At 42.6% G+C, this 25,477-nt stretch overlaps 1 protein-coding gene across 2 annotated transcripts in view; it reads right to left on the bottom strand.

Moving 5' to 3' along the window:
• The window catches only part of BIN2 (bridging integrator 2), a 58,286-nt gene extending 33,187 nt beyond the window's left edge, over positions 1-25,099 (bottom strand). For both annotated transcript variants that reach the window (XM_040340835.1, XM_040340834.1), the window contains exons 1-4: positions 24,989-25,099; positions 9,306-9,386; positions 5,941-5,995; positions 790-884 (exon numbers count right to left, since the gene is read on the bottom strand). In XM_040340835.1, coding sequence (XP_040196769.1) covers positions 790-884; positions 5,941-5,995; positions 9,306-9,386; positions 24,989-25,066 — 309 coding nt within the window. In that variant the 5' untranslated portion in view covers positions 25,067-25,099. The remainder of the gene's footprint in view (positions 1-789; positions 885-5,940; positions 5,996-9,305; positions 9,387-24,988) is intronic.
• Between the last annotated feature and the right edge of the window lie 378 nt (positions 25,100-25,477).

Raw genomic sequence — 25,477 nt, 5'->3', positions numbered from 1 at the left:
TGCTGTGTCCCTTAGTACAAGGGACACAGCATCAGTCTCCTCTCCCTGACAGGATGCGGAGCTCTGTGTTTACTGCTCTGCTCTGTCACTGGCGATCACGGGTACCTGGCGGACATCGCGGCCGCCAGGCACGCGCATCGGTATCTCGGTGACGTGTCGGGCGCGAGGCCATAAAAAGACGGCCTCCCGGATTTATAGAGCCACCTGGAGGCTGTCTTTTTACTATGGCCCGGGACTAAAGTAGTTAATTACCTGCTAATAGTGCTCCTTTTCCTTGCTGGGTTTTATGGAGCCATGCTTTTAGGCAATCCCTAGCCAGAACTAGAGCGAATAGACTGCACTTCCAAGTGCACTTTGCACTTGTAGTGCAAAGTGGATTTCCCTTTCGTAAATAACCCCCAATGTGTTGCTCAGCTGAGTACAGCGTAGCCACAAACTACATTTATCCAGCCTAGGGTAGGATGCTACATTAGGATAGGATAACGAATGCATTTATAGACTTTTTTAGATATAAACATGCTAATGTAGTTCAGCCAATCTTGGCAGTTTGCTACAAAACTATTTGGCATGATGTAATTTGCTTTACCATTCTAGAATGGAGTATGTCTGTACCATGAAATTGCCTCTTGTATTGCAGTAACTACTACAGCAGCAGCTGCATGTAAACAAACTCGCAGCGTTCTTGCATCTGCCTGACCACCTCTATTGTTCATTCTGGCACTTGACTGTTCACCTGGCTTTCACTTTCTGTAAAAGTTATAAGCAAAAACAGGTATGTACAGTATTTACCTCTACAATGTCTTTCAGGTCGTTGTATCCATCCCAGTCTGCGCTGTAAATTACTTGAAGTGTTTCTGCCAATCTCTTAGAGCCGTCATGCATTGCTTTAAAAAAAAAATAAAATGACAAAATGACAATGAGATGCGAAAAAAAGGTGAAATCAGTCACGTATCCTAAGCGTGGAATGGTACCCACTGTGCATTCACATATGGCACAAACTGTGGTCTCCATTTCCCTTCTGGGAGCCTCCAGCCCAGATTCCCACTGCCGCTGTCATCGGTACTGTTGTTGGTTGCTAGGACTGCCAGCTTCCTAGCAACTAATGTCACACTATCCCAGCATTCATAGCAGAACAGAACTTCTTCTGTTTAGCCCTTCTCTGCCTCTTGACTCCCACCCTGCCATGCTGTAAGGTAAGGGGTTCAGATAAAAGAGGTGACTCTGATGTATAGGTGCACTCTGACGTAAGCAGAGACTCCCGCCAACCTGAATCCCGGAAGTGACGACATCATTACATCACGGAGCCTCCACGATCCCTGTCCCAGCTGCCGGCCAGCGCTGTACACATTAAAGCGGAGTTCCGGCCACAATTTTGCTTTTTAAATATAAATACCCCTGTAATACACGAGCTTAATGTATTCTAGTAAAGTTAGTCTGTAAACTATGGTCCGTTTTGTTAGGTTGTTACAGCATTTAGACACTTTATAAAATAGAAATTGACTGGGGCCATCTTAAGTGTGGGCATCATGAAGCCAGACTGTATAACTTCCTGGATTTCAGCCTTGCAGATCTCGCACATGCTCAGTGCTGCACAAGCAGTGTCAGATCAGGTTTCAGCACCTGTGCTGTCCAAGTCACATGATTCTTTGAGACTGGGGAGTGCACAGACTCCTGGAAAGTTACACCCACTACATTCCCAGGAGTCTGTGCGGTGTAGGTTAGGAAGCATTAAGCACCTAGGTGCAGGAAGTGGGAAGATTAACTATTCTGCCTAGCAACAACACTTTGAAGGCATCTAAAAAAAAAAAAAATTTTCGTAAAGGACTAATGATTTTTTTTTAAAACTACTGATGTAATGTTATATTTATGGGTGGAACTCCACTTTAAGTGCAGACAGGACTGCTACAGGACCTAGATCTCCACCATCAGCCCGTGATGTACACACTCCACCAGGACTAATGCGGATGAAACACGTTTAACCCTTGACATGCCTGATTATCTTTACTTATATGTGAGTGTTTTTAATCCCTTTATATTAAAGATGTTTTAAATATGCTGCACTTAGAGGGCGTCGTTCTCTTTCTTCTTGTTTGTTCTCAGAGTCTCTTCTAGCTTTTTGGACTGGCAGCCATCTACTAACTTAGCAACTTTTCTTTTATACCTCCTTACATGGCCTATATACCATATATGGACTCATAGTGATTTTAACCCCTTCCCTACCCATCCACTTTCCACTTTCCATTTATATATCTTATTGTTCTTTTTAGACAGCTATATCCAGAGTGCGCCATATCAACCCACTGTTTTTCATAATTCCTGAAAAACGTTCTGGACAACAGCACTCCCGGGTCGCATTCCACCTCTCAAGACAGACGCTGTTGGCACATATGAGACCTGCTCTGCTACACACTGCTGATATATTCTGTGAGTTTTCCCAGTCAGGTTTCTTCCTACCAGGTTTTCTGTGAATGATTGGAGTCTACATTAATACAAGTTTTGTTCTCTGCAAGGGGACTCTGAGTGTTTACTAGCGCAGCACCACGCTGCACCTCCACAACTTGGCATAGTCAGCAGAATACGCCCTGCCCACCACATGCACCTGAAGACCACCACTAAAGAGACCATGGCGGTTTAGAATGTGACTGTCGTGCTGTGCTTCGGACTGGGCCCTGCTCATGCACTGTCGCCAGACTGTCTGGAATCCTGAGAAGAGGTGTATATAACAAGCCCTCTTGTTTCACAGTGCACCTTTGTCAGTCAAGATACACCTGGGTTGGCCTTCAAAATGCAAAAGCTACAGTGGATATAGTGCTAATATGGGGATTTTAAGTTCACACAGCTTCAGTAAGAGTTAGGCCGACTTATCAGTAGATAAGCCGACCTAACTCAGAATCTACGCCGACTTATGCGCCGTCCTATCTTAGGTTGCAATTTTTCGGATGGCCGCTAGGTGGCGCTTCCATTGCGGTCGGCGTAGAATATGTAAATTAGTTGATACGCCGATTCACGAACATACGCCTGGCCGCCGCAGTAGTTTTACGCCATTTCCGTAAGGCATTAGCAGGCCTAAAGTTATTCCATCTAATAGGTGGAATAACAATGTTAAAGTATGGCCGCCGTTCCCGCCGCGAGATTCAAAATTTTTACGTCGTTTACGTCTACGTCGAAATCAATAGGCCCGTGCGGCGTACTTAGCCGCAATGCACACTGGGAAATGTAGGCGCCCAGTGCATGCGCATTAAAAAAAAACGTAAAAAACGTGAGGTCAAGCCTCATTACCATAAAACACGCCCCCCTCCAAGACATTTGAATTCGGCGTCCTTACGCCCGCCCGCTTTAGGCTACGCCGCCGTATATTAGCAGGCAAGTACATTGAGAATCATGTACTTGCCTAGCTAACTTACGGCGGCGTAGCCTAAACAGGCTAAGCTACTCCGCCGCAAGTTTAAGCCTTTCTCTGTGAATCTACCCCCTTGTGTCTATTTGCCCCATATAGGCACAATATCCACTGTAGAATTTGGATTATGTACATGTTTATAGAGAATGTTTCTATTGCATTGCAAGTCAGTGGCCAGACCTGTAACTTGTAGCTCTCTTCTTGTGTCTATTTGCCCCATATTGGCAATATATCCACTGTAGCATTTGCATTTTGTCTAAACATGTATTGCAGTATGTATTTTTTTTTTGCAGAGTTTGCTAAAAAGAGTATATAGCAGTGCACAGAATGTCTCTAATGTAAGAGGAGACTCTGATGTGAAGGTGTACTCCGATGTAAGAGAGGACTCCTGATGTGAATAGGGGGTTTCTGATGTAAGTTTTCTGTGCCTTGTTGCCCAAGTAATTATTGCCTATTTTGTAGAGTTTTTCCGTAAGTCAGGCTGGAAAGCATATGTAAGGAAAGAGTTGCATGGTCTTGAGTGTTGTACATGTGTGTTAGACTCAAGTTTTATTTAATCATGTCCCTCTAAGGCCCCGTACACACGACTGAGGAACTTGACGTGCCAAACACATCGAGTTCCTCGTCGAGTTCAGTGTGAAAGCCGCCGAGGAACTCGGCGGGCCGACTTTTGCCATTGAACAATGAGGAAATAGAGAACATGTTCTCTATTTCCTCGCCGAGGTCCTCGTCGGCTTCCTCGGCCGAAAGTGTACACACGGCCGGGTTTCTCGGCAGAATTCAGCTCTGAACCGAGTTTCTGGCTGAATTCTGCCGAGAAACTCGGTCGTGTGTACGGGGCCTAAGACCCACCCACTGTTAGTGCAATCTGACTACCGTTATGATTTGGTGTGGCACCCTGAGCACAAAACGTTCATACTGTTTTTTTTTTTAATGGCGGGACAGGGCGCGGGGCAGTGTTTAAAATGTACATGTATAGGTGGCTGCTGTGTGGCATGTCTTTCTCCTGTTGCAGGTCCACAGTAGTGTTCAACTTATTTTCTTGCACACAAGCCCACTGCATTCTCGAAAATGTCCCTGATAAAAATGGATTAATTTGTTGGCCCTTTTATATGCAGTACAGTTGACAAAAAGACTGAAGCTCATTATTGGCATTTCTGCCCCCCTGTAGGCATACCGGTGTATTTACTAGCCACTTATATGTATGAGGACAGGGCAGCATTCTATCCCATGACAAGACTGTTGAAAGAGAGATACTTTGTGTAAAGGGGCTGGAGCTTTGTAACTTTTCACATTCATCCAATATCACCCGTCATGTCATATGTGCTGAGTGGACGCTTGCTTTGTCCTGCCCTGGTGCCAGTAAAGCGTTGATGCAGAGGTAGAGAGGTCAGATATGGTGCTTAACAGTCTACAAGAATCCTGTGTACGGAAAGTCTGGTTTGAAAGACTACCACTTTCACAAAGTTTGCAGGAGTACTTGTAAAATGTGGGTAATCTGTTTGCAGTTGTTTTTTACATCAGTTTCATAATAAATCCAAAAGGTCAACAATTATTCATTGTGGTTTAAAATGAGAATAATGGTTTTACAGATATAAATGGGCTTTCAGTATCTAAAAAATTGATAAATGAATTACAAAAAAGAGATACAACTCTGTAATAGTGTTTCCTCTCTTCCAAATGATCTGACAAGTTTTCAGTTTTTTTGCTCATTTAATTATAGCTGATGATACATGATTATTGGTGATCTAAGTGCGAGGTATGACAAAGGTGCAGTCTGCAGTGTCTGCATCAAGAGGAGAACAGAAAACACATATTGCTCACTTGCTCATTCTATATTTATCACACTGACATATTAATTAACTCTTAACAGAGAATAACCACTTAGGCTGGGTTCACATATATGTGGCCACGGTTTCAGCGTGGCAGTCCGGTGCGTTTCTGTTCACCAAATTAGGTGCAATTCAGGTGCGAAATTTTACCTGAAATTGCACCTGAACGGGACCCAAAAATGCACCAGACCCTTTTCAAAACCACACCGCGGCCGCCCAACACATGTGTGAACCGGCTTCATTAAAAGCTGGTCACATTCACATGTTATGCAAATTGGAATGCGGTTAAAAACAAATCCAATTCTCATATATGTGAATCCAACCTAAAGCGGAACTAAGGGCTAAAAAAAAATGAGAAAAGGCAGGCTCTTCATTGCAGAAGAGAAATATGCAACCTCTCTTCTGCAATAAAATATACCTACCTGCCTGTTCGTAATCCTGCCTACCTGCTCTGCAAAATTTACATATACAGTAGTTGTGCATGCACAGCTCTGCTTACATTTCTGGCACAGTGCCAGTGTGTCCTGGGTTAAGTGGTATAACATTTTACAAAACAAAACCAACCATTCACTCTATGTATTGCTTAATAATATTGGAGATAACAAATGTGTTACAGATCTCTGCATATTGTTATTAGGCCCTTTTACACCCCGTCTGAAAAGGGCCTTAAAATGTAGGATTTAGAACAATTTTTTTTACAATATGTCTTACCTTTTACAGCACTGAAAACAGCCTTTAAATCTTTGTATAATCTGTTACCTTCATTCTGAAATAAGAATTGTTGTTACTTGTCTTAATTTAAAGATTAATTTAAATAACCACTAAAAAGAGAACAGACATCACTGGATACATCACTTAAATACCACTGTATGTGTGCCCTGAAGACCAGCTTACTGTACAGCTTTCTTAAAGTGAACCTTATGCCGCGTACACACGACCGTTTTTCATGAGGTGAAAAATGAAATTTTTTAATATGGTCATTAAAAACAATCGTATTTAGGCTCCAGAACATTTTCCATGACGTGAAAAATAGCCATTAAAAATTTAGAACACGCTCTAATTTTTTGTGTCGTTTTTCACGTTTGTGTAGGCTTTAACGACGGGAAAAAAACACGCATGCTCAGAAGCAAGTTATGAGATGGGAGCACTCATTCTGGTAAAACTAGCATTTGTAATGGAGATAGCACATTCGTCACGCTGTAACAGACTGAAAAGCACGAAGACTGAAAAGCGCGAATCGTCTCTCACTAAACTTTTACTAACACAAAATCAGCAAAAGCAGCCCCAAGGGTGGCGCCATCCAAATGTAACTTCCCCTTTATAGTGCCGTCATACGTGTTGTACGTCACCGCGCTTTGCTCGAACCTTTTCTTTTTCACGATCGTGTGTATGCAAGGCAAGCTTGACAAGAAAACTTTGGGCCAGATCCACAAAAGGGATACGCCGGCGTATCTACTGATACGCCATCGTATCCCTGTTTCTATCTATGCGACTGATTCACAGAATCAGTTACGCATAGATATTCCTAAGATCCGGCAGGTGTAATAGTTTTACACTGTCGGATCTTAGGATGCAGTACCTCGGCCGCCGCTGGGGGCATTTCTCGTCGAAATTCCGCGTCGGGTATGCAAATTAGCACTTACGGAGATCCACGAAGCGGTTTCCCTTTGTGAAGTCTCCGTAAGTTGTTAGTTTGCAAACGCAAAATTAGGGCTACTTTTACAAAGTGTAAAGTTAGTACACCATGTAAAAGTAGACCCTTCTTTCCCGCAACGCTGTCAATTTTTTTTTTAAACTTTTTTTTTTTCCCGCCGCATCTCTTTTTTTTCCAGACGCAACTTTTTTTACCCGGCGCGATTCACAAAACTCGGCGTAACGTAACTTCGCGCAAAGCACGTCGGGAAAATCGCGTCGGGAGCATGCGCAGTACGTCCGGCGCGGGAGCGCGCCTAATTTAAATGGGACTCGCCCCATTAGATTGGGCACGCCTTGCGCCAAACAGATTTAAGTTACACAGCCGAAAATTTCTAGGTAAGTGCTTTGTGGCACTTAGGTAGAAATTTTGCGGCGGTGTAACTTAAATAGGAAGATTTAAGTTAAGCCCGCTGGCTGTGGATCTGGCCCTTTGTTTTTTTCTAGAACAGTAAAAATGGTGTGTACATGGCATTACTAATGCTAGTTAATATGGTCATCCATTGTAGTGAATAGACATTGATTGGTTTTAATCGATATACGCTCTCTTAAAACCTGTTTCCACATAAAGCTAAAATACCCAGTTGCTTCCTCTTATCCCGGAGTCTCATTTCTCCTACTGCAACACAGGAATTCTTAAGCCTTGTACACAGGATGAGAATATCTGACGATTGATCTGTTTTTTTTTTTTGCATGCTAGTCTCATATTGCAAACCAATAGGTTACCAAAGTTAGGAAAATTCTTGCACAACAGAATACAACTTCGGAAGTGATGTAATGTGTTGTAATGTATTCTTTCTTTCTGAGCACGTGTTGTCTTGGTATTCCGATTTTTTTCAGACGAATACTCTACTGATTAAACTAAAAAAATTAATTCTGGTATCATATGAGAACATTTTTTGTGTTTGTCCTTTTAGATAATTTTGCATGAACTGTCGAAAGCAGTGTACTAACGATCAGTTTATTGGATGAAAGCTTCGAAAACGTTATTTTTCGTCCGATTTTCTCATTGTATGTACTAGGCACTATTCTCAATAATGTATACTTTGTAAGTAAAATAAATGTTTCAGCACGGAGAGTGACGCCTGACAATAGTTATGGCAGTTAGATATTGGCAACTCAAGTACAGATATCTAGGGCCAAATCCACAAAGATCGTGCCTAACTTAATTTTTTCCATTTAAGTTACACTGCCTTAAAATTTCTACCTAAGTGCCCGATCCACAAAGCACTTACCTAGAAATTTTGGGCTGTGTAACTTAAATTCCGCCGTCGCAAGGCGTTCCTATTCAAATGGGGGCGATTCCCATTTAAATTAGGCGCGCTCCCGCGCCGGCCGTACTGCGCATGCTCGTGACGTCATTTTCCCGACGTGCATATCGCAAAATTACGTTACGTCGAGCTTTGTGGATTGCGATGGGTAAATAAAGTTGCGTTGGGAAAAAAAAAAGATACGGCGGGAAATTTTTTTTTCAAAATTTTAAAAAAATCGCGTCGCTGGACAGAAAGGTCTGCTTTTACATGGTGTACTAACTTTACACCATGTAAAAGCAGCCCTAATTTTGCGTATGCAAACTAAAACTTACGGAGAAAAAACGAAGCTGAAAAGCTTCGTGGATCTCCGTAAGTGCTAATTTGCATACCCGAGGCGGCATTTCGACACAAAATGCCCCCAGCGGCGGATGCGGTACTGCATCCTAAGATCCGGCAGTGTAAGTCCCTTACACATGCCGGATCTTCTGCCTAACTATGGAAAACTGATTCTGTGGATCAGTTCCATAGTTAGGAACAGGGATACGACGGCGTTACAGCAATTACGCCGTCGTATCCCTTTTGTGGATTTGGCCCCTAGTCACCAGATCACTTAAGAGGCTTATGTTTAACACGTCTCCTAACAAGAAAAAATACAATATTGCTTTGTGTAACAACCAGTCAGCTTCCAACTATGATTTTAGCTATGCAGAGGTGAAAATGAAACAATGGAGTTGATTTAGTAAAGACCCAGAGATTAGTGAATGTGGTGAAGCTCTGCTGATTTCCATCATCTAATCACATCCAAGCAAATATGCTGTTTTTTTTCCCCTTGCATCTGATTGGGTATTCTTTACAACGTGAATTTTTACCACATTCACTAAACTCTAATTGCAATTGCATGTGCAAGGTGAACAGTCTATTTGCCCCTAGTAAATCAACTCCAAGTATTCTGATTGGTTTCCATGTTCAATAAAAAATAAACCACTAGCAAACCTATGAAGTCCACCTATTATTGAAATACCTATTTCGAGTGTATTGATCTTTTAAATGTACATTTAAAATTGAAAATTGAAAGTAAGCAACCCTTTATGATAAGCAGTGCTCAGTGTCTTTTTGCATTTGACCCCTTACCTGCTGCTTGTTAAACTCATAAGAACATTGCTCAAACATCTCATCTTTGGTTTCTATGGTTCGTCCAAGTTTTTGAAGGACCTAAAAGTAAAATAGTGGCAAAAAAATATGATGATTAGACATTCTTAATTGGCAATAAAATGGGTTGCCAATGCACCACAACACATTTTGATGGATATTTTAAAAAATTTTGTGATATAAAGCACTGAAAAGCAGGGGCGGCAGGCAGCAAGTGGGTGCTATAGCACCCCAAAAAGACCAGGGCAGCCCAGGGCAGCCCATAGGCTATATGCAGTCATCCGCTACAAGAACAAGCTCCATCGGTTTGCTGGCAGCAATAGCTGGGCACAGTGCAGCACAGCTTTCTTTGCCTGGTGATTATTCTGCTGTAGCTAGCAGCAGTTAGGTACTCTCTATCAGCCTGCAGCTTATTCCCGGGCTGATGACGATAGTGGGCAGGGTGGGGTTGTGGCCAAATTCTCCCACATAAAGAAACCTTTTTAACCACTTCAATACAGGGCACTTTCACCCCTTTACTGCCCATACCAATTTTTAGTTTTCATCGCTGTCGCACTTTGAATGACAATTGCGCGGTCATGCAACACTGTACCCAAACAAAATCTTTGTTTTTTCCCCCCACAAATAGAGCTTTCGTTTGGTGATAATTGATCACCTCTGTGATTGAAATTTTTTGCGTTATAAACAAAAAAAGAGTGACAATTTTGAAAAAAACACAATATTTTTTACTTTTTGATTTAATAAATATCATAATTAAAAAAAAAAAATTTTTCCTCAGTTTAGGCCGATATGTATTCCTTTACCTATTTTTGGTTAAAAAAATGCAATAAGAGTATATTGATTGGTTTGCGCAAAAGTTATAGGGCCAGATTCACAGAAGAAATACGCCGGAGTATCTACTGATACTCCGGCGTATTTTCAAATTTGCCACGTCGTATCTTAAAGCGGTAGTTCACCCCCCCCGACACATTTTACCATCGAGACAGGCATTGTAGCGCGAGCTACAGTATGCCTGTCCCGATTTTTTTAACCCCGTACTCACCTTGTAGTCGTCCATCGTAGATTTCGGCTCCCGCGGGGAATGGGCGTGCCTATGGAGAGGGAGGATGATTGACGGCCGGCCCTGGCACGTCACTCTCCCCGAAGACAGCCGGAGTAGGTCTCGGCTCTTCACGGCGCCTGCGCACAGGCTATGCGCACGCGTCGTGAAGACCAAGCCTATTTCGGCTATTTCCGGAGAAGCGTGACGCGCCAGAGCCGGCCTTCAATCATCCTCCGTCTCCATAGGCACGCCCATTCCCCGGTATCTTCGATGGACGACTACAAGGTGAGTACGGGGGTAAAAAATTCGGGACAGGCATACTGTAGCTCGCGCTACAATGCCTGATTTTAAGGTAAAAGAAAAAAAAAAATGTTTTTTCCCGTCGATAGGGTGAACCCCCGCTTTAATTTGTGATTCACAAACAAGATACAACGGCATTTGGCTAAGATCCGACAGGCTTACTGGTTCGTACGCCTTTGGATCTTAGGCTGCAATACTTCGGCCGCCGCTGGGTGGAGTTTGCGTCGTTTTCCAGCGTCGGGTATGCAAATTAGCTTTTACGGCGATCCACGAAGCTACTCGCGTGCGTTACGACGTTTTTTCCCGTCGCAAAGTTAAGCCATCTTTTTCATGGCTTAACTTTACACCAGCCATGTTACAGTATGGCCATCGTTCCGGCGGCGAATTAATTTTTTTTTTTCGGCGTAAGTACTTTACGCACGTCGCCATTCACAAACACGTCGGGGCGCCGTAATTTTGCACAAAGCACGTCGGGAAATTTACTAACGGAGCATGCGCAGAATGTTCGGCGCGGGAGCGCGCCTAATTTAAATGGTACACGCCCCATTTGAATTAGGCGGGCTTGCGCCGGACGTCTTTACGATACTCCGCCGCAAGTTTATACTCAAGTGCTTTTTGAATCAAGCACTTACGAGAAAAACTTGTGGCGGTGTAACGTAAAGATGATACGTTACGCCGCCGCATTTGTACCTGAATCTGGCCCATAGCGTCTACAAAATAGGGGATAGATTTATGGCATTTTTTTTTTTTTACTAGTAATGGCGGCGCCCTGCGATTTTAATTGTAACCGTGACATTGCGACAGACATATTGGATACTTTTGACACGTTTTTGGGACCATTCACATTTATACTGCAATTAGTGCTATAAAACTGCACTGATTACTGTGTAAATGTGACTGTCAGGGAAGAGGTTAACACTAGGGGCGATCAAGGGGTTAAATATGTTCCCTAGGGAGTGATTCTTACTGTAGGGGGAGGGGATTCACAAGGGGAGGAGACCGATGTGTGTTCCTCTGTACTGGGAACACACATTGGTCTCCTGTCCTCTGACAGGATGTGGATCTGTATGTTTACACACACAGATCCACAGTCCTGCTGTGATCAAGGGCAATTGCGGGTGCGATGCGGCGGGCACAGGGTTCCGAGTGATGCGGTGGGCGTGCGCCCCCTAGATCGCCAGGAAGCCCAGGACGTCATATGATGTCCACCTGGAGGGAAAGAAGGTTCCTGCCAACGTCATTTTAGTATGGCTCGGCAAGGAACTGGTTAAGGAACACGCTGGACCTAAAAAACAACTTTATCGAAAATGATTAAATTAATTGATACAAAAAACTACCACTAGTGCAAACATAAAAAAATGTCATCGCACATCTGGTGGAAGTGCCCAACCATGCACACATTTTGGGAAAAGGGTTTCCTAATAGCCTCAAAAATATTTGACTGTTCTGTTTCACCAGAATCTATGTCAGCTCTGCTCAATTTAAAACCAGTTTCTCTTACACAGAAACTATTTAAGCGATTCCTTGTGTTCATGATAGCTGCAAAGCAGACAATAGCTAATGCATGGAAAATACCTATTGTGAACATTGCAGATACCAAACTTAGAATGAATCATTTATACATACTAGGATGGACGCTCTAGATAAAGATAATATGAAGAAGTTTGACAACATATGGAAACCATGAATCAAATATTACTTGACAGACAACTTTGATAATTGAGTACTCTCGTCATGGTGATCGATACCCTCTCATATACAAAATTTGCCTCCGGAACCCTGCTGTCTTCCCTTCCCATTTTCCCTTATCTTCTCTTATTTATTTTTTCCCCTTATTCTTTTACATACAATATTTGTTATGAACAGATAACTTTACATAATTTAAGTTATGGTCAAGGTTTAATTAGATTCAAAACATTAAATTGATCTATTTATGTCTACTCCAGTTTATTAAGATTTCTAACTCTTTAAAGGAGTTGTAATAGTAAAATATTAGATTATCTTATGTATATAAGTTGTTTACAGTTAAAGAGGTTGTAAAGGTTTGTTTTTTTATTTTCTAAATCGGTTCCTTTAAGCTAGTGCATTGTTGGTTCACTTACCTTTTCCTTCAATTCCCCTTCTAAATCTTTTTTTTCTTTGTTTTCTTTGTCTGAATTTCTCACTTCCTGTTCCTCCTTAGTAAGCTGTTCAGTAAGCTGTTCTGACTGACTTTCCACCGCTCGGATGAGGCAAGCTTACTGAGGAGAAACAGGAAGTGATAAATTCAGACAAAGAAAAAAAAATATTTAGAAGGGAAATCGAAGGAAAAGGTAAGTGAACCAACATTGCACTAGCTTAAAGGAACCTATTTAGAATTTTATTTATTTCGAAAATAAAAAACGAACCTTTACAACCCCTTTAACTGTAAACAACTTATATACATAAGATAATCTAATATTTTACTATTACATGGAGTGTTTATTTTAACACTATGAAAGCAGAAGTCTGTTCTAAATTGAACTCATTTCCTTTGGTCATAAACATAGTGTAACATATCTACTTGTATTATCTGTAAATTTGTATTCAGAAAATGTTGTCAGATATACTGTATTTGTTATTATTCAATGTTTCAAAAATAAAAAACTTTTGAACGAGGAAAAAAATTTCATCGTTGTCAAACAACTCAGATACCTGCCGTCAGCACACCTCAAGCACCACCACACACAGTCCACACTACAAAAAGTCTATGGGGATACATGGGCTCTTCCACACACAGTGGGATAAATAGGATGAGATTATTCCAATGGTAAATCACTCTATCCACAGAGACCAACCCTGGAATTTCTCCAATTGATATAACAATCCACATAGAATGCAGCTGAAACTGAGTGTTCAATAGAATTGCAATGAGGGTATTGCAGGCTGGATGGGGAGATAAGGGTGGGAAGGGGAGATAAGGGTGGGATGGGGAGATAAAGGTGGGATGGGAATGGAAGTAGCTGGCTATACCTTGAATAAGGTCTATGGACGAACAGCAGAACCAGTCACAAAAGTTGGTGTAAGTGAATCCCCCTGACAGGAGATTCACAGCCACACGTCGCTGGGTGAATAAAGGCTGGTGATGATGCAACACATAAATCTCATATAGCAATCCCTGGTCTGCATGTAGCTGTTAATTCATCAGTATGCTCACCACCTTTTGTCTCCCAGAACGAGGCGAATTGTAAGTCCATTTCAGGCCAGCAGGAAATCAACTGCCAGTTTGCGAAGGCCCTAGTGAAGTTAACCTCCCTGGCGGTATGATTCTTTCAGAAAAAAGGTGTTGAAAGCGGTACCATTATTTGCAAGGAAATTTGGTGATTTGTACTGTAGGCCTGTAATTTTTAGGAATAACTCACTTAAATCTGACCAAACAAGAGTCTAGTAGGCAACCCGGGTATGAAATTTTTTTAAAAACAAAATTGTAAATTAGAATATAATAAATAATTATAAATAATGCTAACAAATAATAATATAATTATAATAAAAATTATTCAATAATGTAATCAACTCAAAATCACTGAAAGTTTCTCAGTTGCAGAATTGTCGCTGTCATTACTTTTATTTTTTTATGACGAATTCCCCCACAGATCGCTATCGCACAATTCTGCAAGTGATTATAATTAATTATCGCTGTTTTCTAGCGGCTCTAAAACCATTTTTGACATAAAGGGACACTTTTGGTTGCTATGCACAATCTACAGTTTGCAGGCAGAAAGAACAGTTTTTATTATATAAAAGAACATGTAGGGCACTGGGCAGACCACTAGGGACAAGGGGGGTGTGTATTTTTTACATACAGTACTGTAATCTATAAGATTACAGTATACTGTATGTAAAGTGTTTGTTTACGTTTTTGAATTTGGCGCTGTTCTCCGCTCCCGTGCATCGTAACGTCGCAGGGAACGGAGATCGGCGGCACAGGAGGACGCTGTGTGAATCGAGCGAGGTCCCGCTCGCTCACACAGCGCGGTGACATCGCTGGATCCAGGGACAAGGTAAGTAAACTGCCTGTGGATCCAGCGAGGCGAGCCCGAGTCTGACTCGGGGTTACCGATCCTAGCACAAAAATCTAACCCTGAGTCAGACTCGGGAATACCGCCAGGGGGGTTAAAGAAGGGGTCCGCAGGTCTTTTGCCAGTGGAATAGAAAATGGTGCGTGCCAGCTATTACCCACAGAAGATGACACCTGCAGATGATATGGAGGCTTACTTAGCAACTTTTGAGTCGCTGTTTGAGAAGGATGGCAAAAAGAGCAATGGGCAGGACAGCTAGCGCCCTTTCTGATAGGAGAACCCCAAAAGGCCTATTATGACCTGGAACCAGATGCTGCCCAGGATTATGAGATGCTGAAAGCTGAGATGCTTGCACGCCTGGGTGTCACCATTGGAGTCTGGTGCATCAGTGGTCATACAGTACTGATAAGCCACCCCGTTCCCAGATGTTTGACTTGATACACTTCACCAAGAAGTGGCTACAGCCAGAGGCATTGTCAGGCCCTAAGATTGTGGAGCGTGTGGCCATTAACCATTATTTGTTTGTGCTCCTTGCCACTTTGAGGAACTGGGTCAGCCATGGGGACCCTAAGACTGCAAACCAGCTGGTGGACCTGGTGGAGAGATATACATCTGCTGAGGACTTGTTGAACCCATCCATGCCACACCCCAATGTCGCTAGGGGTGAAAAAACACCCGTAGGATCCGGTAAGACTGTTCCAGGGTTCAAAGGCTTTGGGAAATATTACAAGACTGTTGCTAAAGATACTATACTGAGACTATGGACTCAGGACCTGGAGACTGGCCAAATAGGTCAGGAAGGTCTCTGAGACCGTTTAGAGGTCTAGGTACAGAAAACATAACATTTTATTGTTGCCATGCATTAGGTCATATTGCTGCAAACTGTTCCCTAAATGATGAGCAAATGCAATGTGATAATAGTTATTATCTGAAAAAACGCATGTCTTTTTGCATAGGTGGTTTGTACTGCATCATGTCAGGGACATATGGGAAAACAAATGTGTATGATTTAAGTTGATGGAAAGTCAGTCATTGCTCTGCTAGATTCTGGTAGTGTTGTGACATTAGTCAAAGGTGATTGTGTAAATCCCATAGCTCCCAACTGTCCCTGATTTCGAGGGACTGTCCCTGATTTGGAGCAATGTCCCTCTGTCCCTCATTACTCATCATTTGTCCCTCATTTTGGTCTGATCTATAGCATTGTACATAAAATGCACTTTTTATCTATCAAAAAGTGTTTTCCAGCTCTAAACCCAGTGCCGATCCTGACCTCCCTGGGGCCCTAAGCAAAATGACATGGCACATTAAAAATGAGAATCGAGGGGGGCGCTGACGACAGTGACATGTCACATTAAAGAAAGTTGAGAAGCAGGGGGAGGGGGTGTTCTGCTGTCGGAAATGACTGCGGGGTGAGGGGGCAAAAATTACTTCTCACCAGGCGGGGCCTCTAGTAATTTGGGGGGCCCTTTGCAGCTTTGCGGGGGGCCCTAAGCGGCTTGCATAGTGAGCCTATAGGGAGGATCGGCCCTGTCTAAACCTTTCATCTGATTTCTAAATTTTCTGCATTTGTAGATCCCAAAAGCCAATATAAAGGAATAGTAGCGGTAAAAAAAAACACTTGTGGGTTTAACCAATCTTTTTTTAACAATTCTCCTTTAAGGGGGCGTGGCAATGGGTGTGTCCTATGCCTACATACTTTTGCTGATAGGTGTGGCACGTGACTACCAGACTGCTGTGGTTGAGGTTGATACCCCTTGGGGCACTGTGACACATTCAGCAGGGGTGGTACTCTCATTACTTCATTAAGCCCTAGTGGGCAGAGATTTTCCACACTTTTGGAGTCTATGGGAAAACAAAAGGAGTCAGGAGGACAGAGCACCCCCTGCTGAGGAAACACTGGAGCTCACTCTGTACCCTTTTGATTGCAAAACTGAAAGGGAACCTGTTGGTGTGTCCAACAAAGGGGTAGATCCTTTTCCTTTTTTGATAATGGCTGGGGAGCAGGAGGAGCTGGAATCCACCCCCAGCTTGAAAATTAACAAGAAATCATAAAAACGATTGATGGCGAACCTGTTGAACCCAATGAAGGGTTGTCTTTTATATGCCACTTAAAAATAACTTGCTGTATCAAGTGGTAAAGCAAGGGGTGGAGGAGGTAGAGCAATTAGTGGTTCCAAAACCCAATCACCGGATGTATTAGATTTGCTCCATGGTAATATAATGGATGGACACCTGGTTATAGAGAAAACTAAGGAGAGAATAACCCAGAGATTCTTTTGGCCTGGGTTACATGCAGATGTCAAAGAATATTGTGAGTCATGCCCAGAGTGTCAGTATTCTGCGTCATCACCCCATTTTTGCAGTCCGCTGGTACTGTTACTGATAATTGATGTGCCTTTTGAAAGAATTGGCATGGATCTGGTGGCACCAGTAGTGAAGTCTGCCCGTGGCCATCAGCACATACTGGTAATACTGGACTATGCCACACGGTATCCTGAAGCCATTCCCTTGCTTAATACCTCAGCTAAGGCTATTGCCAAAGAGCTTAGTATTTATTCGTGTGGGTATTCCAAAAGAGTTGTTAACGGATCAAAACACACCATTTATGTCCAGAGTCACTAAAGAATTGTATAAGTTGTACAAAATCTCCCATCTCATACCTCTGTCTGCCACCCCCAAACTGATGGTCTTGTGGAGAGATTTTAACAAAACGCGCAAAAATATGTTTGCCATACGAGAGGTACCTCAGGCATCTACAGGTTATTCCCCTTTTGAACTACTGTATGGTAGACATCCCAGGGGATTGCTAGATGCTGTAAAAGAAACATGGGAGGGAGAAACCACGCCTTATAGAAGCGTCATCGAGCATATCTCACTGTTGCATAATAGAATCGAGGCTGTCATGCCGCTTATATGGAAACATATGGAGCAAGCCCAGGAGGCCCAGAGAAGGGTTTATAATTGGGGTGCCAAGACCTGGACCTTCAACCCTGGGAATAGAGTACTGGTACTAGTCCTCACAGTTGACAGTAAATTCCTAGCATAGTAGCAAGGTCCCTTTGAAATTAGGGAAAGAGAAGGGGATGTAAACTACAAAGTTTACCAGCCAGGGAAAAGGAAACCAGAGCAAATATATCACCTTAATCTTTTGAAACCTTGGAAGGACAGAGACTTTACTGCCAATGTCAACCCCCCAAAAAGACATGGCCCTTGTGACACCTGAGGTACCCATAAGTGAAACATTGTCAGTGGCCCAACAGAAGGACGATAAAAATGTTGTGAGTAAAAATAGAGACTCTTTCTCTTACCTACCCGGACTGACCACAGTTATACATAAAGCAAGGTCCCGGACCTCCAAGGCCTAATGATGACATCCGTCTTTGTAGAGTGGGTTACACGGCATGATGAGTGTGATGCAAGATGGACTGATGGACGCCAGACACTTTTTGGATGCAAAAGAGATTTATTGTCTCTTAACAGAACTGTGGGAGAGAGGGATAGGGCCAGGACACCCTTAAGTAGATGCAATGATAATTGGCAGACTCAGAGACTTCTATAGGTAGACAGCTATACAGTGGAAGGCCTCCAGCTAGGAAACACTTCTGTATAGAGACTACAGTGAGTAAGCTGGCTCCAGCTTACTCACTGTAGTCTCTGGCAGCAAGGTGGATGGTCCCTCAGTGGCGACAGCTTCCCCTCTACCTCCGACCACACCTGGTTCCCCGTCTGGCTGAACCTTCAACTCCTGTAGTTCCATTCCTACGCTGCTTCTCTTGCTCCTGGATAGGCCTCCGGCAGCCTAGCAGCCTGGAGTCCCTGAAATAGGCCTCAGGCTTCTGGCCTAGCAGCCCGGGGTGATGTAATACATCCACCCAGACAGCCGTCCAGGTGGCAAAGAACCCTGATCACCTGACTCCACCCAAATAAATATGCTTTACCAGCAGGCCAAGGGACTAAAGAAACCCCTGCCAATTGGCTGAGACACACCATCCATCCATAGTCTGAACTTGCTACACCCCTGTCAATCTAATGCCACCAGCAATCACCACCTGGTGACAGAAAAGAGAAGGTACAGAAATCCAGAGTTAGAGAGTAATCAGTGGATCTTCTAACAAATCAGCCAGAATGATTAATACCTGACAAACTAAATGTATTAGCAATCCTGCCTAAACACCAGGGTACTACATACAGCATGACATAAATACGAAACCAGGTGTCCGCGTAAATGTAAAGTCCTATAGAATACCTGAGGCTAGTCGAGAAGCAGTTGCAAATGAAATAAAGAACATGTTAGAGTTGGACGTGATAAAGGAGTCCCACAGTGACTGGTCAAGTTCCATAGTGTTGGTCCCAAAGCCAGATGGCACTATAAGATTTTGTAATGATTTTGGGAAGTTGCATAGCGTGTCCAAATTTGATGCGTACCCAATGCCTCGGGTCGACGAGCTTGTTGACAGATTGGGAAGTGCCAGGTACATACAGTATCTCACAAAAGTGAGTACACCCTTCACTTGCAACCTTCCCTAGCCTCCACCACCATAAGATACAGGATAATAACCTAATAACCGATGGCTCTTGTGGGTGCAGGTCTACCTCTCACTGTCCTCCAGCCTTATCTAGGGCCTCCACTTAGCCGACTACATCTTCATGCTGGTGGGGTCTCTGCCTCCCACTCCCCAACTGCAGTAGGGCTCTTCCCAACCTGGCTTTTATGTGGGCACTGACTCATGCATTACATTACTAAAGGAGGGCGGTAGCTAAAAGACTTGCTACCTGCACCTGTTTACACGGGTGTGGGGCCCTGAATGCAGGTGGTGTGTGTAGAAAAACCTCTCATTCATGCGCTATAGGCTTTTGTGTCCGTGTGAAACAAGCCTTAATCAAATAGTTGTGCCTAGAGCATGAATTGTAAATTTTGCCTTGTAAATATTGTCGATCTGGCAAAGAATGATTCTTACTCATTTTTGACGTTCTGCTGAATGCATGGGGTTAGAATAAAGGTCAGGTTGCAACATCTACAGAATGTTGCTACAATGAAAACTTCCTGCTTCATTGCTCTTCTGTATCTGATATATTGAACAGGAAGTTCTAACCACCGTGTAATAATAGCAGTCAGATGCAAGCTCTCTACTTATCCGGTCTAAACATATGAGATTAAATAAAACCAACATATGTGTAATAACACTTTTTAAATTGATGTGTGTATGTGAGCGTGCAAAGACTAACATATACGGTATCCCACATGACATTAAGCCGAGTTGTCTAAATGACAATCGGCTGTTTGTTTGTTTTTTCAGTGCAGCACATACCTTATTTTCACCGCCGCTTCCGGGTATGGGCGCTCCTAAGTGATTGACATCCTTCCGACCGGCGCATACAGCGCGTCACTAGTTCGGAAGGATGTCAATCACTTAGGAACGCCTTAGGAACATACCCGGAAGCGGCGGTGAAAATAAGGTATGTGCTGCACTGAAAAAAAAAAAAACAGCCGATTGTCATTTAGAAAACTCGGGTTAATGTCATGTTAAAAATTTTTTTTTTGGGTGAACCCCCGCTTTAAGTGAAAATGTCCAAATTGGGCCCAAAGTGTCAATATTTTGTGTGGCCACCATTATTTTCCTGCACTGCCTTAACCCTCTTATGATTGCATCATAAAAAAATCCACTCAAAAGTGGAGACTGATCACCTATGTCACATGCTGACTTATTTTGTCTTTTTGGAACTCCAGCAGTGAGAACTCCCTGCCAATATGAAATTAATAAAATAAAATAGACTGTGCACTATTTGCACTTTGCAAACAAACTTTACCCAGTACTTTTAGAATAAGGTGAACAATGAGGCGAAGCTCTGCTGACTTCCATCATCTAGTCACGTGCAAGCAAAACTACTAATTTTTAAAAAATTTCTTGCACTTGAATGAGTATTCTTTGCTAAATGAAATTTCACCACATTCACTAAAAACTGGGAGAACATCTCTTTCAAAATGCAACTTCTCCTGTAAAGTGAACAATCTATTTAAATCAATCCTGTTGTGTTTTTCCTATATTAACTACTTCCATCCTGGGCCATAGAGAAATGATCACGGCAGGAACATCTCCCCTCTAGGTGGACGTCACGTGACGCCCACAGGTCCTCCCTGCTCCTGTGGTCCCCGGGGGGCCTGCAGCGTGGTGATTGGGGATAAAGTGTGTCCCTCGGACACAGCCTATCCCCAGTCAGGGTAGCCACCTGCCTGGCTGTGTCCAATCACAGGCGGTCATAAATGTGAACAAACTGCCGTAGTGCCGTCTCCGGGTTCTCCTCCTTAGAGTGTGAGGAGGAGACCTGGAAAAATGTACAGTACAGTGCCCGATCTTCCACCAAATAAAGAGGACCTGTCACCAGCCCATCATAGTAACCGGCACAGCCCATCAGAGTACCTGTCACAGCCCATCAGAGTATCTGTCACCAGGTCCAGAGTACCTGTCACCAGCCCATCAAAATAACCGAGTACCTTTTACCAGCCCATTAGAGTACCCAAGTACCTGTCACCAGCCCATCAGAGTACCCGAGTACCTGTCACCAGCCCATCAAAGTACCCGAGTAACTATCTCCAGCTCATCAGAGTAACCCAAATACCTGTCACCAGCCCATCAGAGTATCCCAGTACCTGTCACCAGTCCATCAGAGTACCCGAGTACCAGTCACCAGCCCATCAGAGTACCCCAGTACTTGTCACCAGTCCATCGGAGTACCCAAGTACCTGTCACCAGCCCATCAGAGCACCTGGGTACCTTTTGCCAGCCCATCAGAGTACCTGTCACCAGCCCATCAGAGTATCTGAGTACCTGTCACCAGCCCATCAGAGTACCCGAGTACCTGTCACCAGCCCATCAGAGTACCTGAGTACCTGTCACCAGCCCATCAGAGTACCTGAGTACCTGTCACCAGCCCATCAGAGTACCCGAGTACCTATCACTAGCCCATCAGAGTATCTGAGTACCTGTCACCAGCCCATCAGAGTACCCAAATACCTGTCACCAGCCCATCAGAGTACCTGGGTACCTTTTGCCAGCCCATCAGAGTACCTGTCACCAGCCCATAAAAGTACCTGAGTACCTGTCACCAGCCCATCAGAGTACCTGTCACCAGCCCATCAGAGTACCTGAGTACCTGTCACCAGCCCATCAGAGTACCCGAGTACCTATCACTAGCCCATCAGAGTATCTGAGTACCTGTCATCAGCCCATAAAAGTACCTGAGTACCTGTCACCAGCCCATCAGAGTATCTGAGTACCTGTCACCAGCCCATCAGAGTACCCGAGTACCTGTCACCAGCCCATCAGAGTATCTGAGTACCTGTCACCAGCCCATCAGAGTACCTGAGTACCTGTCACCAGCCCATCAGAGTACCCGAGTACCTATCACTAGCCCATCAGAGTATCTGAGTACCTGTCACCAGCCCATCAGAGTACCCAAATACCTGTCACCAGCCCATGAGAGTACTCGAGTACCTGTCACCAGCCCATGCCTCATAGAATATATGTCGGGGTGTTTCCATTGTCCTGGTGCTCCAGGACCTTCAAATGTGTGATAGGTAGTCAGGAAACTAAATGCGTAATTTATGCTCCTAGAACACCTGATGGTGCTCCCTGCATGTTGGGCCTCTGTATGTGGCTAGGCTGTGTAAAAGTCTCACACATGTGGTATCGCCATACTCAGGACGAGTAGCAGAATGTATGTTGGGGTGTCATTTTTGCTACGTACATGCTGTGTATTAGAAAAATCGTATAAATTGACAATTTTGTGTAAAAAAAAAATATGTTTTTTTTTTCTTTCCACGTTTTTTAAAAACTTTTGGAAAAAAAATGACATGTTCCAAAGACTCATAATGCCTCATGGATTATACAGTGTTTTTTTTTTTTTCCAAAATGGGGTCATTTTGTGGGTAATTCCACTGTCCTGCTGCTCCAGGACCTTCAAAAGTGTGATAGGTAGGAATGAAATTAGATGTGTAATTTATGCTCCTAGAACACCTGATTGTGCTCCCTACATGTTGAGCCTCTGTATGTGGCCAGGCTGTGAAAAAGTCTCACACATGTGGTATTACCATACTCAGGAGGAGTGTCAGAAAGTTTTTTGGGGTGTAATTGGACGTATGCATATGCCGTGTGTGAGAAATAACTTGTTATTATGACAATTTTGTGTAAAAAACAAAAACAGTTAATTTTCCAAAGAATTGTGGGAAAATATTACAACTTCAAAAAACTCACCATGCCTCTTACTAAATACCTTGGACTGTAATGTCTACTTTCAAAAAAGGGGTTATCTGAAGGGTATTTCTACTGTCTTGCCATTTCAGGGCCTCAAGAAATGATATAGGTCATCAGTACATCAGGTGTGATCAATTTTGAATGATTTGCACCATAGCTGGTGAACTTTCACACAGACCAAATAATATATACTAATTTGGGATATTTTTACCAAAGATATGTGGCAGTATAAATTGTGGCCCAAATTTATGAGCAAAAATTACTTATTTGCAAAATTGTACAGAAAAAAAAAGGGGGGTGTTTTTTTTCAAAATTTTTGCTTTTGTTTTACTTATATTGCAAAAAATAAAAAACCCAGTGGTGATTAAATACCACAAAAAAGGAAGCTCTATTTGTGTGGGAAAAAAATGATAAAGATTTTGTTTGGGTACAGTGTTGCATGGCTGAGTAATTGTCATTCAAATTGTGAGAGCGCTGAAAGCTGAAAATTGGTCTGGACAGTAAGGGTGTATAACTGCCATGTATTGCAATGGTTTAACAAAATATTTCAAAAAATCCAGCAGGGATGGACTCTTTTGTGAGTGCAGTGATGAATGTGCAGCCCTGTACACTCAAGTATGGAGATCTCTCCAGGGAACCATAGGTGCCATAGATTGCACTCATGCTGCACGTACTCCACTTTTATGATTACTATGTGTACAAATCCCCCATTTTTATGGCCCGTACACACGATCCGAATATCGGACAAAAAAACGATTGTCCGAGGAAGAATCGTACGATTTTCGGATCGTGTGTACACTACTTTCGATAGTATTCGATTGGACAAGCACGAACATTTTTCTTGTACAATGCCAGATCGTACGATTTTCGTTTAGTCAGTATAGTTGTCGTCCGAAAATTCAATACAAATACATTACAACACATGACATCACTTCCGATTTTTTTTTCTGTCGTACGAGAATTTTCGTGACTTTAGCAAGCTATTCAATTTCTACTTGCGACTATTAAGTGAAAAAAGGTCGTACGATCTGTCGTACGATATTCGGATCGTGTGTACGGGCCATTAGTGAACAGGCCCAGGTAACTAGAATTTCATGATTGCCACATGTTATATACAAAACACTTCATGTCAAAGGAAGCATCAATGCAAAGACATTCCGATAGCATAACAAATTTCTCTATAATACTAACATAAAATGTATTTTATTAAAAAAAACACACTAGGTTACTAGCATATCAAAGGCATTAGAGAATATGAAAGTGAAGCTGTATTTACTTTAAATCCTTTTTAGAGGAACTTGCACATGATTGACTGATTGAAGTGAAAATGGCTTCATAGTTTTAGAAAACATGTATGTACTTTAATTATTCTTTAATATGTATTTAGCTGAAAAGATCAAAGATCATTTTCAAAGACCAACAAACAGACTGTGCTGGATATTTACTACAACTGGTGCAAAATCTGGCGCAACTCTGCATAGAAACCAATCAGCTTCCAGGTTTTATAGTGAAAGCTTAATTAAACAAGCTGAAGTTAAGCTTATTGGCTCCCATGCACAGCTGCTCCAGATTCTGAGTGCTTCAGTTTTAGTAAATCCCCCTGTATACTAATTAGGAGCCTCTATATTCTCTACAATATTTTTTTTCAATCAACTACACATTCACCAGAGATTCACAAAAATATGCAGATGCCATAAACTCAACACTCACCAAAGTTTGCCATTTTGATTCGTCCCTAGCATTACAATTGCCACTACATATAGTGTAAATATTGCTGCAGAATGTTGATAGATATGCAGCCAATCCTAGGGAATGTGCAAGATTAAAATGGCAGTGTCTGATTGATTGCTTTCCAGAGTTTTTGCATAATTTTACAGTCCAACGACAGTTTAAAAAACAAACAGTTTTTGACCAAAAAAAACAAAAACGAACACGAACTATAACCTTATCACTTATAACTACTTCACGTATTCTCTGGCACATAATTTAACCAATCAAATCCTAGATCTAGAACACCACAACTGTTCACAATACCTTTTCTTGTGCCCGAGAAAATCTTTTCTGGACATTTTTGGCAAAGATCCCTGCACCTCCTTGCTTGGTCTCTGCCATTGTTTGCTAGCAGATGTGGTTTCCTAATGTACGTATGAGAACTTCTGCAGTAAAAGGGAAACGTCAGCTCCTCCCAAGCTATGCTTTTTCCGCTGTAAGAGTTCTAAAACCACTTCACTTTTTTAGACACTTGTATGCTTGCACCTAATATTGTATATATCTTTGTAAATGCATATTACACATAAAGACTTAGTAAAGCAAAGGGACATTCTCAAAGAAGAACCCTCCTTTAATCAAATGGATGCTGAATTTTAGCTAAAAGAGCAAGGAAAGGCCATAATTATAAAGCCTGGATATCAGTGGTTTTAAAGAGAACCCAGCACAAGTGGCATTATGCAAGGCATTATTATAACTGTTGAGTATACTTATGACAGAATATTTGATTCTTTATTTAGCTTTGCTTACTCTGAG

The sequence above is a fragment of the Rana temporaria genome, chromosome 2 (assembly GCF_905171775.1).
Source record: "Rana temporaria chromosome 2, aRanTem1.1, whole genome shotgun sequence".
Lineage (NCBI taxonomy): Eukaryota > Metazoa > Chordata > Amphibia > Anura > Ranidae > Rana > Rana temporaria.
This window is presented reverse-complemented; position numbering and strand designations above follow the sequence as displayed.